The sequence below is a fragment of the Brachionichthys hirsutus genome, chromosome 2, assembly GCF_040956055.1.
Source record: "Brachionichthys hirsutus isolate HB-005 chromosome 2, CSIRO-AGI_Bhir_v1, whole genome shotgun sequence".
Taxonomy (NCBI): domain Eukaryota; kingdom Metazoa; phylum Chordata; class Actinopteri; order Lophiiformes; family Brachionichthyidae; genus Brachionichthys; species Brachionichthys hirsutus.
Window position 1 is genome coordinate 917,312 of NC_090898.1, and position 23,582 is coordinate 940,893.

The window sequence follows — 23,582 nt, forward strand, 5'->3', positions numbered from 1 at the left end:
CACAAAAGAGAACACTGGGAAAAGATTCCTGTCTTTGTCCCTCATGACGTACACGTGCACACACACACACACACACACACACACACATGCCCGTGTCCTTAAGCCTCCTTTGGATTCTGACAGCAACGTGGTGATCTTCAGACAGCCACTGCTTTCTTGGTGAGATCAGCGGAGGCCTGGCGCTCTGATGAACACGTGTAAGCGAGGACAGTGAATGCACCGTTCAGCCATCAGGGACGGGAATGTGGATGCTTCAGATTAAACCAGTACAATAAGGCGGGGGGGGGGGGGGGGGGGCAATAAGAACGGATTGCTGGCTTGCAGCTCTGCAACATGCATCCGGCATCCGGGAAGGTGTTGAAAGATCACTTTGTGCTCATTTGATCTTATTACAGTTTATAAACTGAGCCCAGCATTGCCCGGATTACAAGCAGCCACACCCAAACCCATCCACCACGATCTAGTGCCACACACACAACTCAGGATTTCTCTACACGCACACACACACACACACACACAACTCAGGATTTCTCTACACGCACACACACACACACACTACTCAGGCTGTCTACACACATTCCATTCACAGTCTCTACAATCACAGTAACCAACAAAGTCTCGTAAACGTTCAGAGGCGCAAGGTGAAGGACGACTGCTGGGCGGCTCTTTTTTTTTTCCCTATACCTCGTCTGCATTCGTGCTCCACAGTGACGTACACAACGTCAGTCTCTGCTAGAGTTCAATGCTTTTTATTCTTATAGTGATTGTGACCGTCACCTGCCCTCTTGGCAGACTAGCCTATTCATATTTTATTAGTTTTATTGCCTGTTTACCGCCGTAGAGGGCTGTGCACACCGCAGTGAACACACAACATGAACAAACACAAAGTGACAAATACACAGTGTTCTGAGAAGAGAGTGCAATGGATTTATTTGTGCTCCTTAATTCTACCCCTTCATCCAATCATCACCAAGAGTTGTCCCAATACACCAGGTTCACATCAGCCTCTAGAGGAAAGTATGGATCACCAAGTTCTCAGATCTGAGGAAGAAGAGAGAGAGCATAGTGAGAGCCACAAACACTGACCCAGCAACCTCCACTGACTCAGAGATCTGTGGGCGGAGTTAACTCTCAGATCGAGTTTTGATTGGTGCTGGAGTGGTGGATCTGGCATGCATGAAACCCACCTAAGAACGGGGCAGCCATCCCGGACCCAACAATGGCGACATAAGCCCCCAGATCACCCCAAGCAGCTCACCCACCATGGCCCCCGCAGAGCCACACGCAGAAGAACCAACCCAGGGCCAGGGAGTGACCTCCGCCCCCCCCCCCCCCCAGAGCCACATGCAGAAGAACCAGCCCAGGGCCCGGGAGCGACCCCCGGGGCCCCCCACAGCCACACGCAGAAGAACCAGCCCAGGGCCCGGGAGCAACCCCCCGGGGCCCCCCCAGAGCCACACGCAGAAGAACCAACCCAGGGCCGGGGAGTGACCTCCGGGGCCCCCCCAGAGCCACACGCAGAAGAACCAGCCCAGGGCCCGGGAGCGACCGTCACCAACACAGCCGACAAAACCAAGGCCTGCGCAGCGGCACGGGGCACAGCGGGCCGGCCAGGCGTCCCACCAGCACCCAACACCACGCCCCCCCACAACCACCCGCCCCCCTCCCAGCACCCTCCACCCTTATATAGCAGCTCTTTAGTCGGTGTCTTGTTCAGCAGCCTCTGTTACGTTATGTTTTTGTCTGCTCCTGCGCTATCTCTCTCTCTCTCTCTCTCTCTCTCCTTCTCAAACCAGCCGGTCCAGACAGATGGCCGTCCACCATGAGCCTAGGTTCTGTCCAAGGTTTCTGCCTGTTAAAGGGAAGTTTTTCCTTGCCTCCGTCTCCAAAGTTCTTGCTCTTGTGGGTCAAGTTTGGTTCTGTGTTTCCCTGCTAATCCCGTAAAGCCTTGAGATGACTTATGATCTGGTGATATAGAAATGATGTGGACTGGACTCTGATCGTGGACCGGTTTCTGATCCTGGTCATGTGATGACAAGCACCTCATGTCATCATCTCCATGGTAACAATACCATGCTGTAGCAGTCGGGATGCTTTTCAGTGTTCCCTGTTCTACGCTCACGTCCTGAATGACGTTCTGATGCTTCCCATCGTTTTCCTCTCAGATTCTGAAGATCGTTGATCAAAACGATAATAAGAATGAATTCTTTCTGTTTGGTCGTGATGTTGACGTTCCACAGCGCTGCTGGTGTCCTATGGAACGCCTGTAGCCTTTACTGGACGACTTTCACACTGGGGTGCGAGAACACAGAGACGTTCTCAAGCAGCCACACTAAAAATATTCAGGATCTGCAGAGGAACTAAATCCCCCCATTGTCCTTGTGAGCCGTCTGGAGAATGGTGAATATCTTAGCTCTCACCGACCTGCCTTTGGGAAGGAAGGCAATTACAGTGGGATTTCATGTACAGCACAGCTCAGGATTTCGGTGCGACCCCACCCTCCATTGTGGCTCCTCGGGAGGTACCCGCCGTCTCCAGCTGGGACGAGAAACCGCTAGACCTGGGAGGTACATTCAATTTTTGAAGATCACAAGCCTTTATGATAATCAGCCTTCCATTCCTGCAGTGGACGGGGAGACGGGATTACCAGGGTTTGGTGACTCAATTTCAAAAAGGGACAGATTAATTTAGGGGTTCGGGGACTCGAGCAGGCAGCAGAGAAAACAATGGCTACGCTCACCTCTCCCCCCGCTCTGCTGTGATGACCCCACCCACACGCCGCGCTCCAAACCAGCCCGCCCCCCTCTCTGTTGTGATGACCCCACCCACACAGCAACAGCGACGGAGTGTGCTGATGCTGCAGCATCCTCCTTGATGAGGGAGCTGATGGTCGGCTCCCACTTGAGGTCCTGGTGATGGTGGTGCCCAGGAAGCGGAAAGAGTCCACGATGGAGATGGGGGTAGGGGAGTCTGTGAGGGCGAGGGGGGACGGTGGGGCTGTGACTTTCCTGAAGTCCACGATCATCTCCACTGTTTTCTGGCTGTTCAGCTCCAGGTTGTTGCTGCTACACCAGGACACCAGCCGGTCCACCTCCCTCCTATAGGCAGACTCATCACCGTCCGAGATGAGCCCGATGAGGGTGGTGTCGTCCGCAAACTTAATCAGTTTGACGGACTGATGGCTGGAGGTGCAGCAGTTGGTGTACAGGGAGAAGAGCCAGGGGGAAAGTACACAGCCCTGGGGGGATCCGGTGCTGATAGTCAGGGTGTCCGAGACCGTAGACCCCAGCCGCACATGCTGCCTCCGCTCCGTCAGGAAGTCGGTGATCCACCAGCAGAGGGAGTCGGGCATGTCGAGCTGGAGCAGCTTGTCCTGGAGCAGTCCCGGGAGGATGGTGTTGAAAGTTGAGCTGAAGTCCACAAACAGGATCCTGGCGTCGGTTCCTGGGGAGTCCAGATGCTGCAGGATGAAGTGGAGGGCCAGATTGACTGCGTCGTCCACAGACCTACTGGCTCGGTAGGCGAACTGCAGCGGGTCCAGGAGGGGGGCGGTGAGGGTCTTCAGGTGGTGGAGAACCAGGCGCTCAAAAGACTTAAATGTTGAAATAAGATAATACAATAAAAAATAAGCTGATCAATCAGAGACTGCAGACCCTCGCCTCCAAGTGCCCTATCTCGCAATGTTAAAGAATCCTTTAAAAAATTCTAGAATCTGGATCCAGATCCGGATCAACGCCATTCTCAGGGAGAACCGAGCCACAGACAGAACCTTGCTTGTGTAAAAATGTCAAGTCGATTGGGTTACTAGTTTTTGCGTGTGTTTGCGTGTGTTTGCGTGTGTTTGCGTGTGTGTGTGTTACTACATGGAGGTGTACTCATCTTTAGCTCCTAGCAGGGTGTCAACATAGCAGACATGAAGTCATGGCTATCGTATGACCCTAAACACGCATGTATGTATGTTGAGTTGAACACGCATCACATTACCGTGTATATTACGTGTATATCAGTACACGAAGTACTTCTAAAGGCATTGCAGCTGGGACACAGCTCATCTGTTCACGCTGCAGCCACTCATTCATAACTTCCCATGAATCACCGGCAAATAAAAGCTCTCACGTCTGGGTCCAAATGGCCCCTTAAGCCCCCCAGTGCTGCTCCGCTGTCCCAGCACACACTCACCTCCCAACAATGATCCGCATCGGGCTTCAGGTTTCACATAGACGTCAGTCTGGGACGGGGTCGAGGCCACGGTGAGGAGGGACACGCCACTTTCCCAGGCTTTTGACAAGTGCAACAGCTGAGATACCCCCGGCCCGACACCCATTTACTGCTCCCACACACAGATGTGTGTGTGTGTGTGTGTGCTGATGCTTGTGATGCTGTGCCAACGAGGGAGAGTGTTGTAATGTGAACGAGGCAGCGGACGAGAGACGGTGACGTTTTTCCTCCCACTAGCAGCAGGATGATGATCGTGGACGAGCAGCTGTGCCTGGACCTGGACCCCCCCCCCGGCTCTCACAGTCACAGCTTATAGGCATGAAAAAGAGGCAAACTAATTCTTAGTGATCGTCGCCGTAGCAGCAGTGACGGAGACCAGACGATGACGAGTCTGGTCAAGGTCACAGTCGATAATACAGTAATCTCGAGCAAAGGAGAGATTACCTATTTGGGCTGTGTTCTTGACAAATACCTGTCTGGTGATAGTACGGCAACTAAGGTGATCAAAAAAGTCAATCAGAGAACAAGAGTTTTGGGCAGAATGTCTGCTTTTGTCTCCGGACGCTTGCTGGAGCCTCGTTCAGCCCCTCTTTGACTATGCTAGCACCTCCTGGTACTCCAACATCAAAATGTCCCTGAAAACCAGGCTCCAAACCTCCCAAAACAAACTGATTGGGCTACTCCTCAATCTGGGGCCCATGACCCACCTTCTTCCTGGACATTTTGCTAGCCTAAAATGGCTCAGGGTAGAAGACAGGGTTAAACAACTCAAAATGGGATTGGCATTTAAAATAGTCAATGCAGCTCTGCCCTCAGTCCCCTCAATCCCTGCATACCTGAATAAACACCTCCACAGATTTAGTGATACCCACAGCCACAACACTAGAGGGAGCTCAAACAACAACCTGATTACCCCCTCCTATAAGACAAACATGGGTAAATCATCTTTTTACAATACTGCCCCCCAAGGGTGGAACTGTTTGACTCCTGCCCTCAAAACATGCACCTCTTTGGCCTCCTTCAAAACGGCCCTAAAAATACACCTTTCAGGGGGACAGAAACGGAGATAGTCATCACGACTCTCTCCGGATCAACCCCCCTTTTTGTCCACCTACGTTGCACATAATTAAGTGTCTTTATAATTTATTGTAATTTATTGTCATTCATTACCCTCGCCGAAGGGGAGGCGAGGGTATTGCAATTGGGTCCGTCTGTTTGTCTGTTTGTTTGTCTGTCCGCGCGCATAACTCAAAAACTAGTAACCCAATCGACTTGAGATTTTTACACAAGCAAGGTTCCGTCCGTGGCTCGGTCCTCCCCGAGGATGGTGTTGATCCGGATCTGGATCCAGATTCTAGAATTATCTTTACATCTGGAATTGTGCCTGTGCTGTAACATGGGAGTGTCACTTTAAGAGGGAGGGAGACGAATGGCATGATGGGAAAAAGAGTCCAGAAGGTGTCTTGTAGTACGCAGGAGACAAGAATATTACTTGACGTTACTGAACCGAGGACTGTAATTAAAAGTTGATCTGGATCTGGATCCAGATTCTAGAATTTTTTAAAGGATTCTTTAACATTGCGAGATAGGGCACTTGGAGGCGAGGCTCTGCAATCTCTGATTGATCATCTTGTTGTAATTTTGCATCTGTGGTGTAATTACCCTCGCCGAAGCGGAAGCGAGGGTATTGCAATTGGGTGCGTTTGTCTGTCTGTTTGTCTGTTTGTCTGTCCGAGCGCATAACTCAAAAACGAGTAACCCAATCGACTTGAAATTTTTACGCAAGCAAGGTTCTGTCCGTGGCTCGGTCCTCCCCGAGAATGGCGTTGATCCGGATCTGGATCCAGATTCTAGAATTATTTTTACATCTGGAATTGTGCCTGTGCTGTAAACTGTCACTTTAAGAGGGAGGGACACGAATGGCATGATGGGAAAAAGAGTCCAGAAGGAGTCTTGTAGTACGTTCCAGAGCAGCAAGCTAGAACAGGTTTGGCCCCTCTGATCCGGAAGCCCTGTTTACTGTCTCACAAGATCCAATAGTCTATTGGAGGCGGGGTCTGCAATCTCTGATTGTCTTTCTAGTTTATTTTAAATTTATTGTTAGTTTGCATCTGTGGTGGAAAATTATTTATATTTTTCTATTGTTATTTTGCATCAATTGAGTAATTTAATATTGGTTTTATTTTTATTTGTATTGTTCAATGTCGATGATTTATGTACTGAGGACTTTCAATGGAAACTAGAAAGACAATCAGAGACTGCAGACCCCGCCTCCAATAGACTATTGGATCTTGTGAGACAGTAAACAGGGCTTCTGGATCAGAGGGGCCAAACCTGCTCTAGCTTGCTGCTCCGGAACGTACTACAAGACTCCTTCTGGACTCTTTTTCCCATCATGCCATTCGTGTCCCTCCCTCTTAAAGTGACAGTTTACAGCACAGGCACAAACCCAATTGCAATACCCTCGCCTCCTCTTCAGCGAGGGTAACAACACCGCAAGGGCTTTTTAGAAATGCTCCTCTTAGACAGGATGTTTGACTGTACTTGTACTGTAATACATGCTACTGTTTGACTGTACTTGTACTGTAATACATGCTACTGTGTGACTGTACTTGTACTCCAACATTCTATCTAATAAATATATTCATCATCATCATCATCTAGGAATAGTCTGGACTCTCAGGAGTTATCGTCAGCGTCGCAGCAGTGAAGGAGACCAGGCGTGTCTCAGGTGTGTCTGTTAAAAGGTCTGAGCTGATGCCCTGTTTATTCACTCAAAGCACTCGGACTGCTGTGTTTATTATCAAGTAGCATCTTCTATCCTCAGTCGTTGTGTTTAGGACTTATAAACAGACAGAGCTTGTTCAAATGTCCTCGTTTCATCTTTGAAAGCAGGTGAATAGAGCTTATCAGGTGTAAAAAAGACCTTTGACTGCTTTACAAACACAAATGAGCTGAACGTACATAAAGCAACTGTATTGAATTAAATTGCCATAAAGCAATAATAAAGGTGTTCATGGTGCTGCGTCCAGCTTCCAAACTCTCCTCAGATATATGACGTCAACGTGCTTCAGCTCCCCCTGCTGGAGGCCTCGGGTAACTACTCCTACTCTAAAAACAGACATATTACATTACTGTACCATTATAAACATCAACTCACATGATTCCATACATGACGCTAATGCAGATTAATAAAATATATTTGAATTCAGATTGAATACATGCCATAATGTTTCAGAACTTGCTCACAAGCTGATGGGAGAAGTGTTTAGAGAAAACAACCTCTGCATCAATGTGAAGAAAACAAAGGAGATGATTGTGGATTACAGGAAAGGAGGCTACACCCCCCCCTCTACATCGGAGGAGCGGCTGTCGAGGTGGTCCAGCGGGTGGTAATCGGCCCAAAGGACTTCGGAGAGCAGCCTACCCACCATCAGTGACATCTACAGCAGGAGGTGCAGGAAAAAGGCAACCTGCATCATGAAGGACCCCACCCACCCTGCACACGGACTGTTTGACTCCTCCCATCATGAAGGACCCCACCCACCCTGCACACGGACTGTTTGACTCCTCCCATCATGAAGGACCCCACCCACCCTGCACGGACTGTTTCCCCCCCTCCCATCATGAAGGACCCCACCCACCCTGCACACGGACTGTTTGACTCCTCCCATCATGAAGGACCCCACCCACCCTGCACACGGACTGTTTCCCCCCCTCCCATCATGAAGGACCCCACCCACCCTGCACGGACTGTTTCCCCCCCTCCCATCATGAAGGACCCCACCCACCCTGCACACGGACTGTTTCCCCCCCTCCCATCATGAAGGACCCCACCCACCCTGCACACGGACTGTTTGACTCCTCCCATCATGAAGGACCCCACCCACCCTGCACGGACTGTTTGCCCCCCTCCCATCATGAAGGACCCCACCCACCCTGCACACGGACTGTTTCCCCCCCTCCCATCATGAAGGACCCCACCCACCCTGCACACGGACTGTTTCCCCCCCTCCCATCATGAAGGACCCCACCCACCCTGCACGGACTGTTTCCCCCCCTCCCATCATGAAGGACCCCACCCACCCTGCACACGGACTGTTTTCCCCCCTCCCATCTGGAAGGAGGTTGCGCAGCATCAGGGCCAGAACCAGCAGGTCCAGGAACAGGTTCTTCCCTGATGCTGTGAGAGTTCTGAACAGTGGATAACTCTGAGGTGGACTATCCAGATCAAAAAGGGGACTCATGTTACACTGTTGGATGCTGCTATTTGGGTTATGTGCAATTAGTAACATGTATATATTTCAGAAGAATGAATGTGTTCTGTTTTAATGATCTTGTTGTACGCCTCGAACTGGGACCTGAGTGCAATTTTCGTTCCTGTCATGCGAGTGTTGGAGTGACAATAACATTTATTGATTCTTGATCAGTGTCAGTGATTGTACAAATGGTGAAAGTTGCCCGGTAGCCTCTGGGAAAAATGAGTATGTCTAAATACATCTGAAGAATTTGCCATACTGTCCATGCATTATTGTTTTCGGACAGTAGGGGTCAGCTCTGTCATCTCACAACAAGCAGGTTCTGGGTTTGATTCCCGTCATGTGTGGATTGTGTCTAAAAAGTAGGCTAAATGTATGTTAAATCCCTGTCCAGCTGTGAAATATGAGCATAGTACTGAATATGTATACTGTATATGTTCATATCACCTACATCTGTTATCAACCTGTATAGTATTTAGTGTACGTTCATGCACATTAATCTATCTATATTCTAATTTACCGGTAATCTGTATATTCTCATTTAGTCTGTATATTCTAATTGAATCCATATATTCTGATTGAATATGTATATTTTAATTTAATCCACATATTCTACTTTAATCTGTATATTCTGATTGAATATGTATATTTAATTTAATCCGTATATTCTACTTTAATCCGTATATTTTTATTTACTCCGTATATTCTACTTTAATATGTATATTTGTCTACACATGCTGTGTATTTTAATTTAATCTGTATATTTTGATTTACTTCGTATACTCTACTTTAATCCGTATATTCTACTTTGCTCCGTATATTCTACTTTAATCCATATATTCTGATTTACTCCGTATATTCTACTTTAATCTGTATATTTATCTACACATTCTGTATATTTTAATTTAATCTGTATATTCTAATTTAAACAGTATATTCTGATTTACTCCGTATATTCTACTTTAATCTGTATATTTGTCTACACATTCTGTATATTTTCATTGAATCTGTATATTCTAATTTACTCTGTATATTCTGATTTACTCTGTATATTCTACTTTAATCTGTATATTTGTCTACACATTCTGTATATTTTAATTTACACGCTATATTCTGATTTACTCTGTATATTCTACTTTAATCCGTATATTTTAATTTAATCGGTATACGTATTCTGATTTACGCTGTATATTCTACTTTAATCCGTATATTTTAATTTAATCGGTATACGTATTCTGATTTACTCTGCATATTCTACTTTAATCCATATATTTTAATGTAATCGGTATACGTATTCCGATTTACTCTGTATATTCTACTTTAATCTCTATATTTGTTTACACATTCTGTATATTTTACTTTACACGCTATATTCTGATTTACTCTGTATATTCTACTTTAATCCGTATATTTTAATTTAATCGGTATACGTATTCTGATATACGCTGTATATTCTACTTTAATCCGTATATTTTAATTTAATCGGTATACGTATTCTGATTTACTCTGCATATTCTACTTTAATCTCTATATTTGTCTGTATCCATCTGGTTTGCCCTACAGAGGGGCGTAAACCCTGACCGGGCCACCACGCCCCTGCTGCGGCTGCTGGAGGGCCCTTCTCCTCGGATTTCAATCGGAGGAGCTCACATACAGCCTGAGGAGGAGCTTCTCCCTCTAAACGGAACTGGCGTGGGATGACATCCCAGATCAGGAATGCTGCACAAGCTCTCTCACAAGGAATAGCGTGGACTCTTTCAACAGGTAAGAGCTCACCTGGGGAAGGTTGCAGCCACTTTTTATTGACTTAAGCGTGCTTGCCTGTAAAGAACGGGGACACTCTGGATGTTAAACGTTCAGTTACGGTCAGCTGGTCCAAACGGTTGTGACGGACACCTGAGGATGGACGCTCTACCTGCTGAAAGATACACGCCTTTCAGGTGTATGTGGTCGACCATTGGCTAATGTTCGCCGATCGACCACATAGAATTGTCTCCAGCTGTGTCCACATCTGATGACAGTTTGAAACCAGTAGCCCGAATAGAGACACGTCCCATCTGTGAAGAAGGATGGACTCTATTGATGTCCTCCATTCAGACAGATCAATCCTAGAATAACAATGTACATGATAAAGAAGCAATACATGAAGAGCATGAGGGACATTAGAAAAACAGCCAGCAACAAATGAATCAAAATCTGAAGACAAGCTAGAACCGAGCTGGATTAAAGGTAGATCAGGGTGAGTAAAACAGCAGAGCAGGTTTAAATGACTAGCTAGTTGGATCAGGAACTCTTTGTCCCACGGTTGAGGACAAATGTTGTCTTCACAGGTTCAGTGGAGTTCATGTTAGTTAAATGGGAAGTAATGGATCAGAATGTCCTACTTCACCTACAAGTGTAAGACATAAATGTGCTACTTCAAGTTCGGCACAGAGGAAAGGAGACTTGTTGGAACAGCATTCTGGAACTTCATTATTCACTCCAATGAGTTCTTTTTGCAATCAGTCTGAAACTCGCCGATTCCACAACATCTGTCTGAAGCAGGGGTCGCCAGCATGGGGTCGCCATGGGGTCGCCAGCATGGGGACGCTAGCATGGGGACGCCTGCATGGGGACGCCTGCATGGGGACGCCTGCATGTGGTCCCCATTTGGTCGCCAGCATGGGGTCCCAGCATGGGGACGCCCGCATGGGGTTGCCAGCATGGGGACGCCCGCATGGGGTCGCCAGCATGGGGACGCCCGCATGGGGTCGCCAGCATGGGGACGCCAGCATGTGGTCACCATTGGGTCGCCAGCATGGGGTCGCCAGCATGGGGTCGCCAGCATGGGGTCGCCATGGGGTCGCCAGCATGGGGACGCCATGGGGTCGCCATGGGGATGCCCGCATGGCCCGCATTTTCACTTTCCTTGGTTAGCGGTGGCTAACGTGTGTGTCATTATCTGCGTGAAGTTTGACTTAGCGTTGGCTAGCATCTACTACTGTACTCTCGGCTTGTCCCGTGAGGGGTCACCACAGCAGAAAAACTTTCTCCACTTCGGTCACTATCTATCAATGCCCAAACCATTCCTAGTCAGTGAGGGTTCGCAGACTAGGAATGTTTCTCGGTGAAGTCGTGCTACATGTAACAGTAATGACTAATTCAGGAAACATACAAGTACAGACACATCACAAAACATCAGCAGCAGGCGTGGATACACAGATGTATACTAGCAGCAGTAAACTAGCGTAATCACGCAGTGCAAACGAGAGCGCCAGGGCGACCGTAGGAGGCGCCATCCGGAAGCTCCGCCTCCTGTCTTTTCCTCAGAGCCACTGTCTCTAAGCCGTCCGTCATGGCTGTCCTCACCACTGTCTTGTAGACCTTTCCCTTCATCCTCTGATCACGACTGCTCGGGATGCTCTGAACCACTTCAGCTAAGTCACTTCGTCCACAGTAATCCAGTGTCCAGCAGCGTCGGTTAATAACGCTGCTGGACTAGTGGATCTCTTCACAAATACTGTCTTATCATGGTGCCCAATTCACTTGCTTTAGCTCACAACATATCACCACACGGGGAATGATGCTCTGCCTTGGTACATTCAGTACAGACAGATTCTTATTATGGTCCAACAGATGTCCAACAGTCCTACATAGAAAAGTAGGACAACCAAAATGTCACATTCTCCAAGCAGAAATAAGTGACGTCTTTGTAGTTGGTTTTGAGTTTTTTCCAGTTATTGGTTGTTGCGGGTAAATGTTGTGGCTATGAACAGGCCACGTTATTTGAATCGTACTGACGTAATTCATCTATCGATGTTCAACATGAACATTCACAGTGTTGTTCTCCATGTTTCTAGGCTCCACTCATGTCTCCTCACCCTCTTCAGTCATCATCTTCATCACCATCATCTTTCTGGTTCATGGTGGTCCTCCTGCTCGGTGTCCTCCTGCTGCTGTCCTCAGGTGTCCATGGCCAAGGTACCGTTACTACTAAGGCTGGACATGATGGTAGCACAGCATGCTAACAGGGTCCAGACAGAGGAGACAACCCACTTTGTGCTTAATACATGTTACATTTGTCTAATATTTCCATACATTAAGTTGTGGTCATGAAATAAGGTGATTATTATATATATTATTGATTGTCCAATAGGAGACATGTATAGCAATGCTAGCTAGCTAGCTAAGTCTCAAACAGCTCAGGGCCATCTAGTGATATCAATTATGATGTCACGTTTTAAATACAACCTCAGTTACTGGGTGGCATTTAGTTAACAGCAATTCTGTTGAACACCAATACACTGATACACTACGCACATGGTTACTTAATAAGAGACTTAAAGGTCTGGTGATGTCAGTGAGACGACGGCAGCTGCTCTCTGTCCACATCAGAACGTAAAACACAGCTACTTGTGTCAGTCTCCTTAAATCCCCATCAGACCCTTTGTGTTCCTCTGCTAAGCACCCAAGAAGAGACATACATACACACATAAATACACACATACATATACACACATACACACATACATACATATACACACATACACACGCACATACGTACACACACACACACACATACATACACACATAAATACACACATACAAACGCACATACGTACACACACACACACATACATACACACATAAATACACACATACATATACACACATACACACATACATACATATACACACATACACACGCACCTACGTACACACACACACACACATACATACACACATAAATACATACATACATATACACACATACACACGCACATACATACACACATACGTACACACACACACACACACGTACACACATACGTACACACACACACACACACACACACACACACACACACACACACACACACACACATACATACACACATATACACACATACACACGCACATTCGTACACACATACGTACACACACACACACACACACACACACACGTACACACACACATACACACACACATACACACATACGTACACACACACACACACACACACACACACACACATACATACACACATTTGGGAGCTGACTTTCATGCGTTCACAGAAGCGATAAAAATCTAGGATAATGCTGCTTGTGTTGGAAAACCTCTGTCTTCTTCACTTCCGTGTCCTCCTCTTCCTCCTGTCTGTTCTTCTGCCGCCCCGTCCACAGAATCCTGAGACACTGCAAGGCTTTAACACTTTTCTGACATGACCTTTGACCCCCCCCCCCCAGTCCCCTGCTGGCATCCTGTTCCTGTACCAGATGAGAGGACAGGGCATGCTTTGATGGATGGAGAGGCAGCTGGAGGGAAGGATGGATGGAGGGTGGGGGCAGAGAAACATGAAAGACTCTGCTTGTTGGGAAACCCCTTCTGGAATTATGTATATGAAGTCTGAAACAATACACGGGCTTTATTTTGGGGACGGCAGTGAGACGGGCTAAGCAGCCGGTTTCTTAGCTGCTGTCCTGCTTTACTCGTCTTGGCCCAGTTCATGAAATCCACATTATAAAACCTGAAGCTCGTTGTCTCTCTAAACGTCCAGGTCGTCTTAAGCTGAATGTCCTGTCTGAGGACAGACTGCAGATGAAATGGAAGGAGGCTGACGGACCCATTCAGGGCTACAAAGTCCGAGTGAAACCCATCTCAGGTGAGACTGTCCGTTAGTTCAAAGGACTCATGAGAGGCAGAAGCGATGCCTGGGGGTACCAAACCCGACTAGGTATCCTGAAGTCCCAGCCATGCAGGTGTAGGGCTGGCGCCGGAGACAGCCAGTACGGCCAATGACACGCCTCCAAGGAGGAAGTCTTTGAGTCATGGAGGTGTGGTGATGAAGGAGTCCCAACAGACCGGTTGCAGGATGCCGCAGAGTCATGGCATTTTGAAGAATCCCATTCTCAGCTAATCTGCTCTGAATAAGAACAGGAAACTGGAGGGATGCCAACCAATCGGGTTGGCTAATTAATCATCTCGCTAAGAATTAATATCAGCTCTGATTATGGCCTCAACCACTCGGCTTCATTGGGGAAAATAACAGCTCAAAAATGACAGTCCCTCCCACTTTTTATGGTTCGGTTCATATAAACATTTATTAGATCGTATTTATACATTATACTATTTCTGGTTTCACATTACAATTCTGCAAGTATTCTTAAGAACGATCCAGGACATGCAGACATCCTGTCATCTTCATCATCATCATCATCTACGGGCCAGTTTTGATGCCAATTTGGATCACGAATTGATTGACTACTTGTTTTTAATTGTCTTCATCGTCACCAGATGATCACTAGAACGTGAGCGGATGCAGGACATGCAGGGTAGTCCCCTACCTTCTCGCTCACATGTCCCCCACTGAAAAAAGATGCATCCATGTCATTAGATTTAGTCAGTGACGTGCGGTGGGGTTCATGTCTGGTGAGGCACAGTCAGATTTACAAATAAATGAACCTACAGCTTGTTCATCATTTGATTGGCAACATTTAACGTGTTTTGTTTAAAAATTCGTACCAGCATTTTTTACATATTGTCACAAACCTGGCTCATCAGTTTATGACAAAACGGGGAGACCACACATAATCTGCGTATCTACAAAAGATTTAATGAAATTATTCAACTCTGCGTATCAGTGTGCGTGCAGCGTTGGATGTGTGTGGATGCGTGTGTTGATCAGTTAAAGTTTAACTGATGTTTAACTGTTAAACACATGTTCTGAGATGGGATGAGGGGGTGTGTCGCCGTTCAGCTGGGGCTGTGGAGAGAGAGAGAGAGAACGGAACGGAACGGCAGAGATATGCCAGCGATGGAGGAAAAGCTGGGCTTCATTTGACAGCTCATGTTCTCCAGAACGTTACAGAACACTCGTTCCCATCTAATGGACTCTCTGTCAGGCCCAGTCCGCCGCGGTTCTGCTCGAATCGGTCCCGCAATTTCACCATGAATACGCGCGGTCGCTCCTCGTGTTTGGAGGCTTCTCTTTAAATTCTTCATGTCGCAATATCCCATCCGAGTCCAGACATCGTCAGAAGTTGAGAAAAGAAGGCAGGAAAAGCAGGAAACACGGGTTCTTGCTTCACGTCCAGACATCCAGACAGCCAGCGCTTCCGTGTTTACAAGCCTGTCTCGAACAAGCGGATCAGCTGATGAGTGCGCTGAATCACTCACGGGTCTCCTATTGGCTGAAGGCTGTATTACATGCGGCCTCATTCTGCAGTATTTTAATGCCGCTGAGCTCAAGAACACGTGACGCACTAATTGTATTATTAAAAATAAAAAAATAAAAAAATATACAATATAATATCACTGATGTTATATTATATATTATATGCTTTTTATATTATTTTTAATAATACAAATACATGATTTTTATATGATTTTATATGATGACAGGTGAGGCTGTGCCTCACCTGCCTCCACTGACTGCACGTCACTGGATTTAGTGCATTTACTGAAACTCTGTATAAAGATAGCAAATCCAAGTGAGCCAAGACAGCATGTAGCGAGTACTGTTCCTTTTGTCCTGTTGTGGGACAGCTGCCGTGCGTTCCTTTGCAGTGTTGGGTGGGACACTGCTGAATCCCTACCTGCTAGACACGTCAGATCCAGCCCTCATTTATGCTGTCACACAGACCAGCGTCTGTCTCCAGCTCAGAGGACGGCCCAAAGGAGAACTCCACTGATAACGACTTGATGCTTTCTCCCCCTGCAGCGTTCGTCTTCTGTCAGGACGTCTGTGTGCGGCGTTTTGAAGCAGAAGCACAATGTAAAGTAAATGAGACAGGTTGAGTATGTCTTTGAGTGGAAACTAGTCTCAATCGTTTCTCTCCTGCTTCACAGGTCAGGGTTCAGGTAAAGGAAACGTCTCGTTGCCCCGCCCTCTCTGCTGCCTCTCTAGCGTCGTCCTTGATGCCGTTCTCAGTGTCACCCTCGTATCAACCGTTGCACTCTCTGCAGCTAAGCTCAGGCATGTCTCGAAAGAGAGACGGCAGGGACAAGAAGAGCAAGCGTCTGGTTCAGAGGACAAGGTTTGGGTTTAAGAAACGGAAGAAGACGTGTATGAGGAACACCATCTTTAATCTGGTGGGGGCCTCAGGCGCTGGGAGGGGGCGGTAAAAAGGTCGTCAGACACTTCAACCTGGAAGGACACACAGAAGAATGCCTCCCTGCACCAAGGTGGTCCAGGTCCCCGTCGTGGTGGGCATAGGTTTCGTTCTCACATTGACATGAACATCTTGTGCTGCAGGTCTCCCGGGCTCTTTGGACAATTTATGCTGACCCAGGTCAAGCATTTAATATTGATGAGACTGAGACTTGGTGACAGATGAGATGAATGAGCATGATAATGATGATCACAACAATGATGATGATGATGATGACGATGATGACGATGATGACAATGATCACAACAATGATGATGATGATGATGACGATGATCACAACAATGATGACGATGTTGACGATGATTTCCAAGTTTTCATGGTTCTGGAATGACTGATTAAATGAAAACTAAAGAGCTGCTAAAACCTAAAACCTTTGTTGATGTAGAAACACTTGAATCTCCGGACTCTTGCTGGAGCCCTCGTTCAGCCCCTCTTTGACTATGCTAGCACCTCCTGGTACTCCAACATCAAAGTGTCCCTGAAAACCAGGCTCCAAACAAAATAAACTGATTCGGCTACTCCTCAATCCGGGGCCCATGACCCACCTTCTTCCTGGACATTTTGCTAGCCTAAAATGGCTCAGGGTAGAAGACAGGGTTAAACAACTCAAAATGGGATTGGCATTTAAAATAGTCAATGCAGCTCTGCCCTCAGTCCCCCAATATCCCTTTATTTGGGGTAGACGTGATGTCGGGGATTGTGCACCCCTAGAGAAGCCTCTATTTCTGACTCAATCCTCTTTTCCAGGGGAGCCGCAGCCGGAGCTGATGCTCACCACCACCCGGGGCCGGGCGACTGTTGCAGGACTGGATTCCAGTCAGGAATACATTCTCCAGGTCCTCATGCTCAACGGCACCTCAGAGAAACTTCTGGCAAAGCGCCGATTCACCAGTAGGAAACACAGCAAGGAAGCTGGGAGCAATTAATGTGGCTAACGGGGGACTCGCAGGGACAGAAACTGTAATATTCTGTCTAATTAAGTACTTGTATGAGCTTTACGTGACTCCATGCACTAGCTACTACTACTGTACTTTCTTCTTGTCCCGTGAGGGGTCGCCACAGAAAAGAGAGGAGAGACAGGGACTATATCGGTAGAAGGATGCTGAGGATGGAACTGCCAGGGAACAGGGCTCGAGGTGTTAGGGAGGACGATGCAAAGGACAGGGTGAAGTGGAGAAAGTTGGGTTGCTGTGGCGACCCCTCACAGGACAAGAAGACAGGACAGTAGTGGTAGTAGTAGTAGTTAAAAACTCAGTTACTTCTCCTAGACACTTCCATACCTCCACAGGTTTGTCATCCGAGCCAATTGTCTTCCCATTCTTCATCCTCTTCATCACTTCCTGGTCCACAACAGGTTCCTCTACTCCCCTTTGTTCTCTCTCATTTTCTTCATTCATTAATTCTTCTAAATACTTCTTCCATCTTCCTACACACGACTGGCCTCTGTCAACACCTTCATCTCTACTCTTCATCACTCTAACATGCTGAACATCCTTCCTGTCTCTACTCTTCATCACTCTAACATGCTGAACATCCTTCCCGTCTCTACTCTTCATCACTCTAACATGCTGAACATCCTTCCCGTCTCTACTCTTCATCACTCTAACATGCTGAACATCCTTCCTGTCTCTACTCTTCATCACTCTAACATGCTGAACATCCTTCCCGTCTCTACTCTTCATCACTCTAACATGCTGAACATCCTTCCTGTCTCTACTCTTCATCACTCTAACATGCTGGACATCCTTCCTGTCTCTGCTCTTCATCACTCTAACATGCTGAACATCCTTCCTGTCTCTACTCTTCATCACTCTAACATGCTGAACATCCTTCCTGTCTCTACTCTTCATCACTCTAACATGCTGAACATCCTTCCTGTCTCTACTCTTCATCACTAACATGCTGGACATCCTTCCTGTCTCTACTCTTCATCACTCTAACATGCTGAACATCCTTCCTGTCTCTACTCTTCATCACTAACATGCTGAACATCCTTCCTGTCTCTACTCTTCATCACTCTAACATGCTGAACATCCTTCCTGTCTCTACTCTTCATCACTCTAACATGCTGAACATCCTTCCCGTCTCTACTCTTCATCACTCTAACATGCTGAACATCCTTCCTGTCTCTACTCTTCATCACTCTAACATGCTGAACATCCTTCCCGTCTCTACTCTTCATCACTCTAACATGCTGAACATCCTTCCTGTCTCTACTCTTCATCACTCTAACATGCTGGACATCCTTCCTGTCTCTGCTCTTCATCACTCTAACATGCTGAACATCCTTCCTGTCTCTACTCTTCATCACTCTAACATGCTGAACATCCTTCCTGTCTCTACTCTTCATCACTCTAACATGCTGAACATCCTTCCTGTCTCTACTCTTCATCACTCTAACATGCTGAACATCCTTCCTGTCTCTACTCTTCATCACTCTAACATGCTGAACATCCTTCCTGTCTCTACTCTTCATCACTAACATGCTGGACATCCTTCCTGTCTCTACTCTTCATCACTCTAACATGCTGAACATCCTTCCTGTCTCTGTCTCTCTGTCTGTCCAGCCTGTACAGATCCTTCTGTCCCTCTTTACTATCTAACCTGCATACAGGTCATCATATGACCTCTGGTTGACCTTTGCCTTGCGTCTCGTCTCCCTGTACTCCTGTCTACTCTCTCCCGACACTGAGTTTTATTTTTACACTGTAATCTGGAATTATTGAACATGACTGAGCATGAAGCACAATGGGACTAAAACAAATACCCCTCTCCCTGCTGCGACCGTATTGGCACTGTGGAATAACATTTGTAAGACGGTAAAGTCTAATTATAGGAAGTGGTGCATGTTTGACATTCTTTTACCTTCTTGAGATGCAGCGGTTCCTCTCAGCCCCACCCATGTCTGTAGAAGCACACCCACCCAATGAGTGGGCATAAATACTACTCTGGCTGGATTACAGGCTGAGAGTGGGTTGAGTCTGAACTCACTGTGTGTACTTAAATGAAGTAAACAACTTCCTGGGTCCTCATTTGCTCGTCGTCTTCCATGACTGTATTCCTGTTCTTCAGATCCTTCCAGACGTGTCTGTCTCTGGTGTCTCCTACAACACTTTTGATATTTCCTGTCTAAACTCCATAATGAGTGCTTGCTGCCTGTCTGGTGGGACATGTCTGGTGGGACATGTCTAGTGGGACATGTCTGGTGGGACATGTCTGGTGGGACATGTCAGGTGGGACATGTCAGGTGGGACATGTCTGGGCAGCTCTGAATAACGTTGGTAACACCGGCTGGAATGATGTCTGTCTGGAATTCCTTGCTGCTGCATCTTTCCCCTCTGCGTTAACCCCTTGAGGCCCAGGACTTGGTTCCAGCTGTTCCAGTCACAGCAGGCTGTCCTGCTGAGACAATGCCTTCATACTTAGAAACGTTACATTCAGTTTGTCTCACATTAAACAGTTATCAGAGTTCGGAGTAAAATTGTGATCGGATGTACTGTGTTCATGGACCTAAAAATATTGATCCGATTAGGACTTGCGTGTTCATGCATCAAACTTTCTGCCAGAATAAATTATTTTAACATGCGCAATTTGACCAAATATACCAGAAATAGTAGTAGAAGAAGAAGCTGTAGCGACTTCCCTTGTAAACAAAACATGGCTCCGTCATTTTCTGCTTCAATTGTTAGCGTTATTTCACGCGTTTTTCACGTTTGTGGTTTTAGTTTTCTCCTTTAATATCTCCGGCAACGTGTTTGTCTCAGATATTGATCAGTTCTGTCTTTCGCTCGCTCTGCTTCAACTAGCTTCTGGGAATAGCATTAGCATGTTTAGCTGACGTAGCGCAGTAAGGACGGCTTGTACCGAAACATCGGAATAAGTGTTTTCGGATCATCAATCGGCATAAACCACTAATCTGATTTTGGTGTGTACATGAAGCATTTTTATTCAGATCAGGATTTTAATCCGATTAAATGTGTCCATGTAAATGCACCCAGTGTCTCCAAGGAGTCCAGATTCACTCCCACAACATCCCCTGCCTTACGGATGAGACCCTCAGTCTGCTGCCCCAGCACACCACAGCAAACAGGATGGACTAGATACCCTCAGTCTGCTGCCCCAGCACACCCCAGCAAACAGGATGGACTAGATACCCTCAGTCTGCTGCCCCAGCAAACAGGATGGACTAGATACCCTCAGTCTGCTGCCCCAGCACACCCCAGCAAACAGGATGGACTAGATACCCTCAGTCTGCTGCCCCAGCACACCACAGCAAACAGGATGGACTAAATACCCTCAGTCTGCTGCCCCAGCAAACAGGATGGACTAGATACCCTCAGTCTGCTGCCCCAACACACCCCAGCAAACAGAATGGACTAGATACCCTCAGTCTGCTGCCCCAGCACACCCCAGCAAACAGGATGGACTAGATACCCTCAGTCTGCTGCCCCAGCAAACAGGATGGACTAGATACCCTCAGTCTGCTGCCCCAGCACACCCCAGCAAACAGGATGGACTAGATACCCTCAGTCTGCTGCCCCAGCACACCCCAGCAAACAGGATGGACTAGATACCCTCAGTCTGCTGCCCCAGCACACCACAGCAAACAGGATGGACTAAATACCCTCAGTCTGCTGCCCCAGCAAACAGGATGGACTAGATACCCTCAGTCTGCTGCCCCAGCACACCCCAGCAAACAGGATGGACTAGATACCCTCAGTCTGCTGCCCCAGCAAACAGGATGGACTAGATACCCTCAGTCTGCTGCCCCAGCACACCCCAGCAAACAGGATGGACTAGATACCCTCAGTCTGCTGCCCCAGCACACCACAGCAAACAGGATGGACTAGATACCCTCAGTCTGCTGCCCCAGCACACCACAGCAAACAGGATGGACTAGATACCCTCAGTCTGCTGCCCCAGCACACCCCAGCAAACAGGATGGACTAGATACCCTCAGTCTGCTGCCCCAGCAAACAGGATGGACTAGATACCCTCAGTCTGCTGCCCCAGCACACCCCAGCAAACAGGATGGACTAGATACCCTCAGTCTGCTGCCCCAGCACACCACAGCAAACAGGATGGACTAGATACCCTCAGTCTGCTGCCCCAGCACACCACAGCAAACAGGATGGACTAGATACCCTCAGTCTGCTGCCCCAGCACACCACAGCAAACAGGATGGACTAGATACCCTCAGTCTGCTGCCCCAGCAAACAGGATGGACTAGATACCCTCAGTCTGGATGGACTACAAACCACAGACTCATAGGACATCCTCCGGTAGATGTTGAAGGACCTGAGCCTCCTCAGGAAATAGAAATGGTGTGCTGGGGCAGTGTTCCGAGCCCAGTCCAGCTTATTGTTAATGCCGAATCCCAGATGTCAGAATCAGTTTATTGATATCAATGATTTATGTCAATGAGGGTTCACAGAATAGGAATTTTTGACGGTGCTGTCGTGCAGAGCGCACGATAGCACGGCCTCTTGAAGAAGAAATTACAGAAAGCAAGCAGTTACAAGCACATTTAGTACACATAAAACACAAATATATAGGAATGACAATGCTGCACTGGAGTACGAGTGTTCTTAGACACGAGCATGAATTTGAGCTACGAGTAGCTTCCAGATGCTAACGCTAGATGTCCGAGCGCTGCTAGCTAACTTTGCTGGTTCAGCTCAGGTGTTGTCCACCTCCCGTCCCGTCTCCTGCACGTCTCCGTGTAGTGTTTCCAGTATTGACCTGGTTCTGGCTGTACCTGTGAGTATTCCTGATCAGTGATGGGTCCAGAGAAGCGAGGGGTGAGGATGCAGTGAAGAAAAGACGATGATGACGATGGAGATGAAGCATGAAATGATCCATCAACATGACCGTGGTGTCCGTAAGTGATGGGACACGACAGGAGGAGCGGAGTACATGGACGATGTGTACAATCCTCAAAGAGAAGGATGCTGTCAAGAACGCAAAGCCTTCCAGAGGCAGAACTACTATGTCTAAGTTTATCTGTAAGGTACAATTACTGCATAAAGTGTCTACGTACCGTCCAACCCCCCCTCGCTGTTAGCGCTATCGTCTGTCTTGAAGGTAAAACTCATTACAGTAATATTGTATATCATTTATTATATCATTGTGTGTATTTATATAACAATTAAAATGCTTTTTCCTGTTACCTGCGTTCATTTGAGTGTTTTTAGACACTAGAATGGATCAAATTGTTCTCAGTTATTTTATATTAAAACATTTATTTGACATACGAGTATTACTGTATTAAATCTGTTCCAGTAACATTTGGTATTGTTAAGTGAATTGATCCATATGGATTACTTCCATGTGCTTCTCTTAGCTGCATGCTCTGTCTTCCAGTGGCGGCCCTACGGGAGGAGGAAGTGATCCGCAGCGGGGGCCGAGAGCACAGGAAGAAAACGTCACCAGGGGGTTCAGGGTCCGGAGACCTGGGTGGCGCAACAGAGCTGTTCCTGGGACCCCCAACAATTGTGTATCCAGAGCTCACCACCACTGCTGCTAGAGGTAATACATGGTAGAAGGCACCACAAACTTATTACAGTGTAGTGAATGAATGGGGCAGATACAGCTGCCCTGGGTGATATTATTTATCCAGAAAAGCAGTCTATAAAACGTTATAAATATAAGGTTGGTGGTTCGAGTCCCATCTCCGCCACGTGTGTACACTGTTGTGTCATTGGCCAAGACACTTCACCCACATTGCCTGTGTGAATGTAGTGAGCGAGTGAATGTCGGCGGTGGTCAGGTCGCTCTTGTCAGTCTGCCCCAGGGCAGCTGTATCTGCCCCAGGGCAGCTATATCTGCTTCACCAATAATAATAATAATGCGTTGGTTTTATGTGGCGCTTTTCTTTCTATACAGAAACTCAAAGACGCTTTACATTGTGCGTTATTCATTTACTCCATACTTGGTGGTGGTGAAGCTACTATT

General features: G+C 47.2%; 1 protein-coding gene across 1 annotated transcript in view; it reads left to right on the plus strand.

Moving 5' to 3' along the window:
• Positions 1-12,325: 12,325 nt before the first annotated feature.
• LOC137901777 (collagen alpha-1(XX) chain) overlaps positions 12,326-23,582 on the plus strand; it is a 42,883-nt gene continuing 31,626 nt past the window's right edge. Inside the window, exons 1-4 of the mRNA XM_068745823.1 lie at positions 12,326-12,437; positions 14,015-14,119; positions 17,376-17,519; positions 22,992-23,156. Coding sequence (XP_068601924.1) covers positions 12,326-12,437; positions 14,015-14,119; positions 17,376-17,519; positions 22,992-23,156 — 526 coding nt within the window. The remainder of the gene's footprint in view (positions 12,438-14,014; positions 14,120-17,375; positions 17,520-22,991; positions 23,157-23,582) is intronic.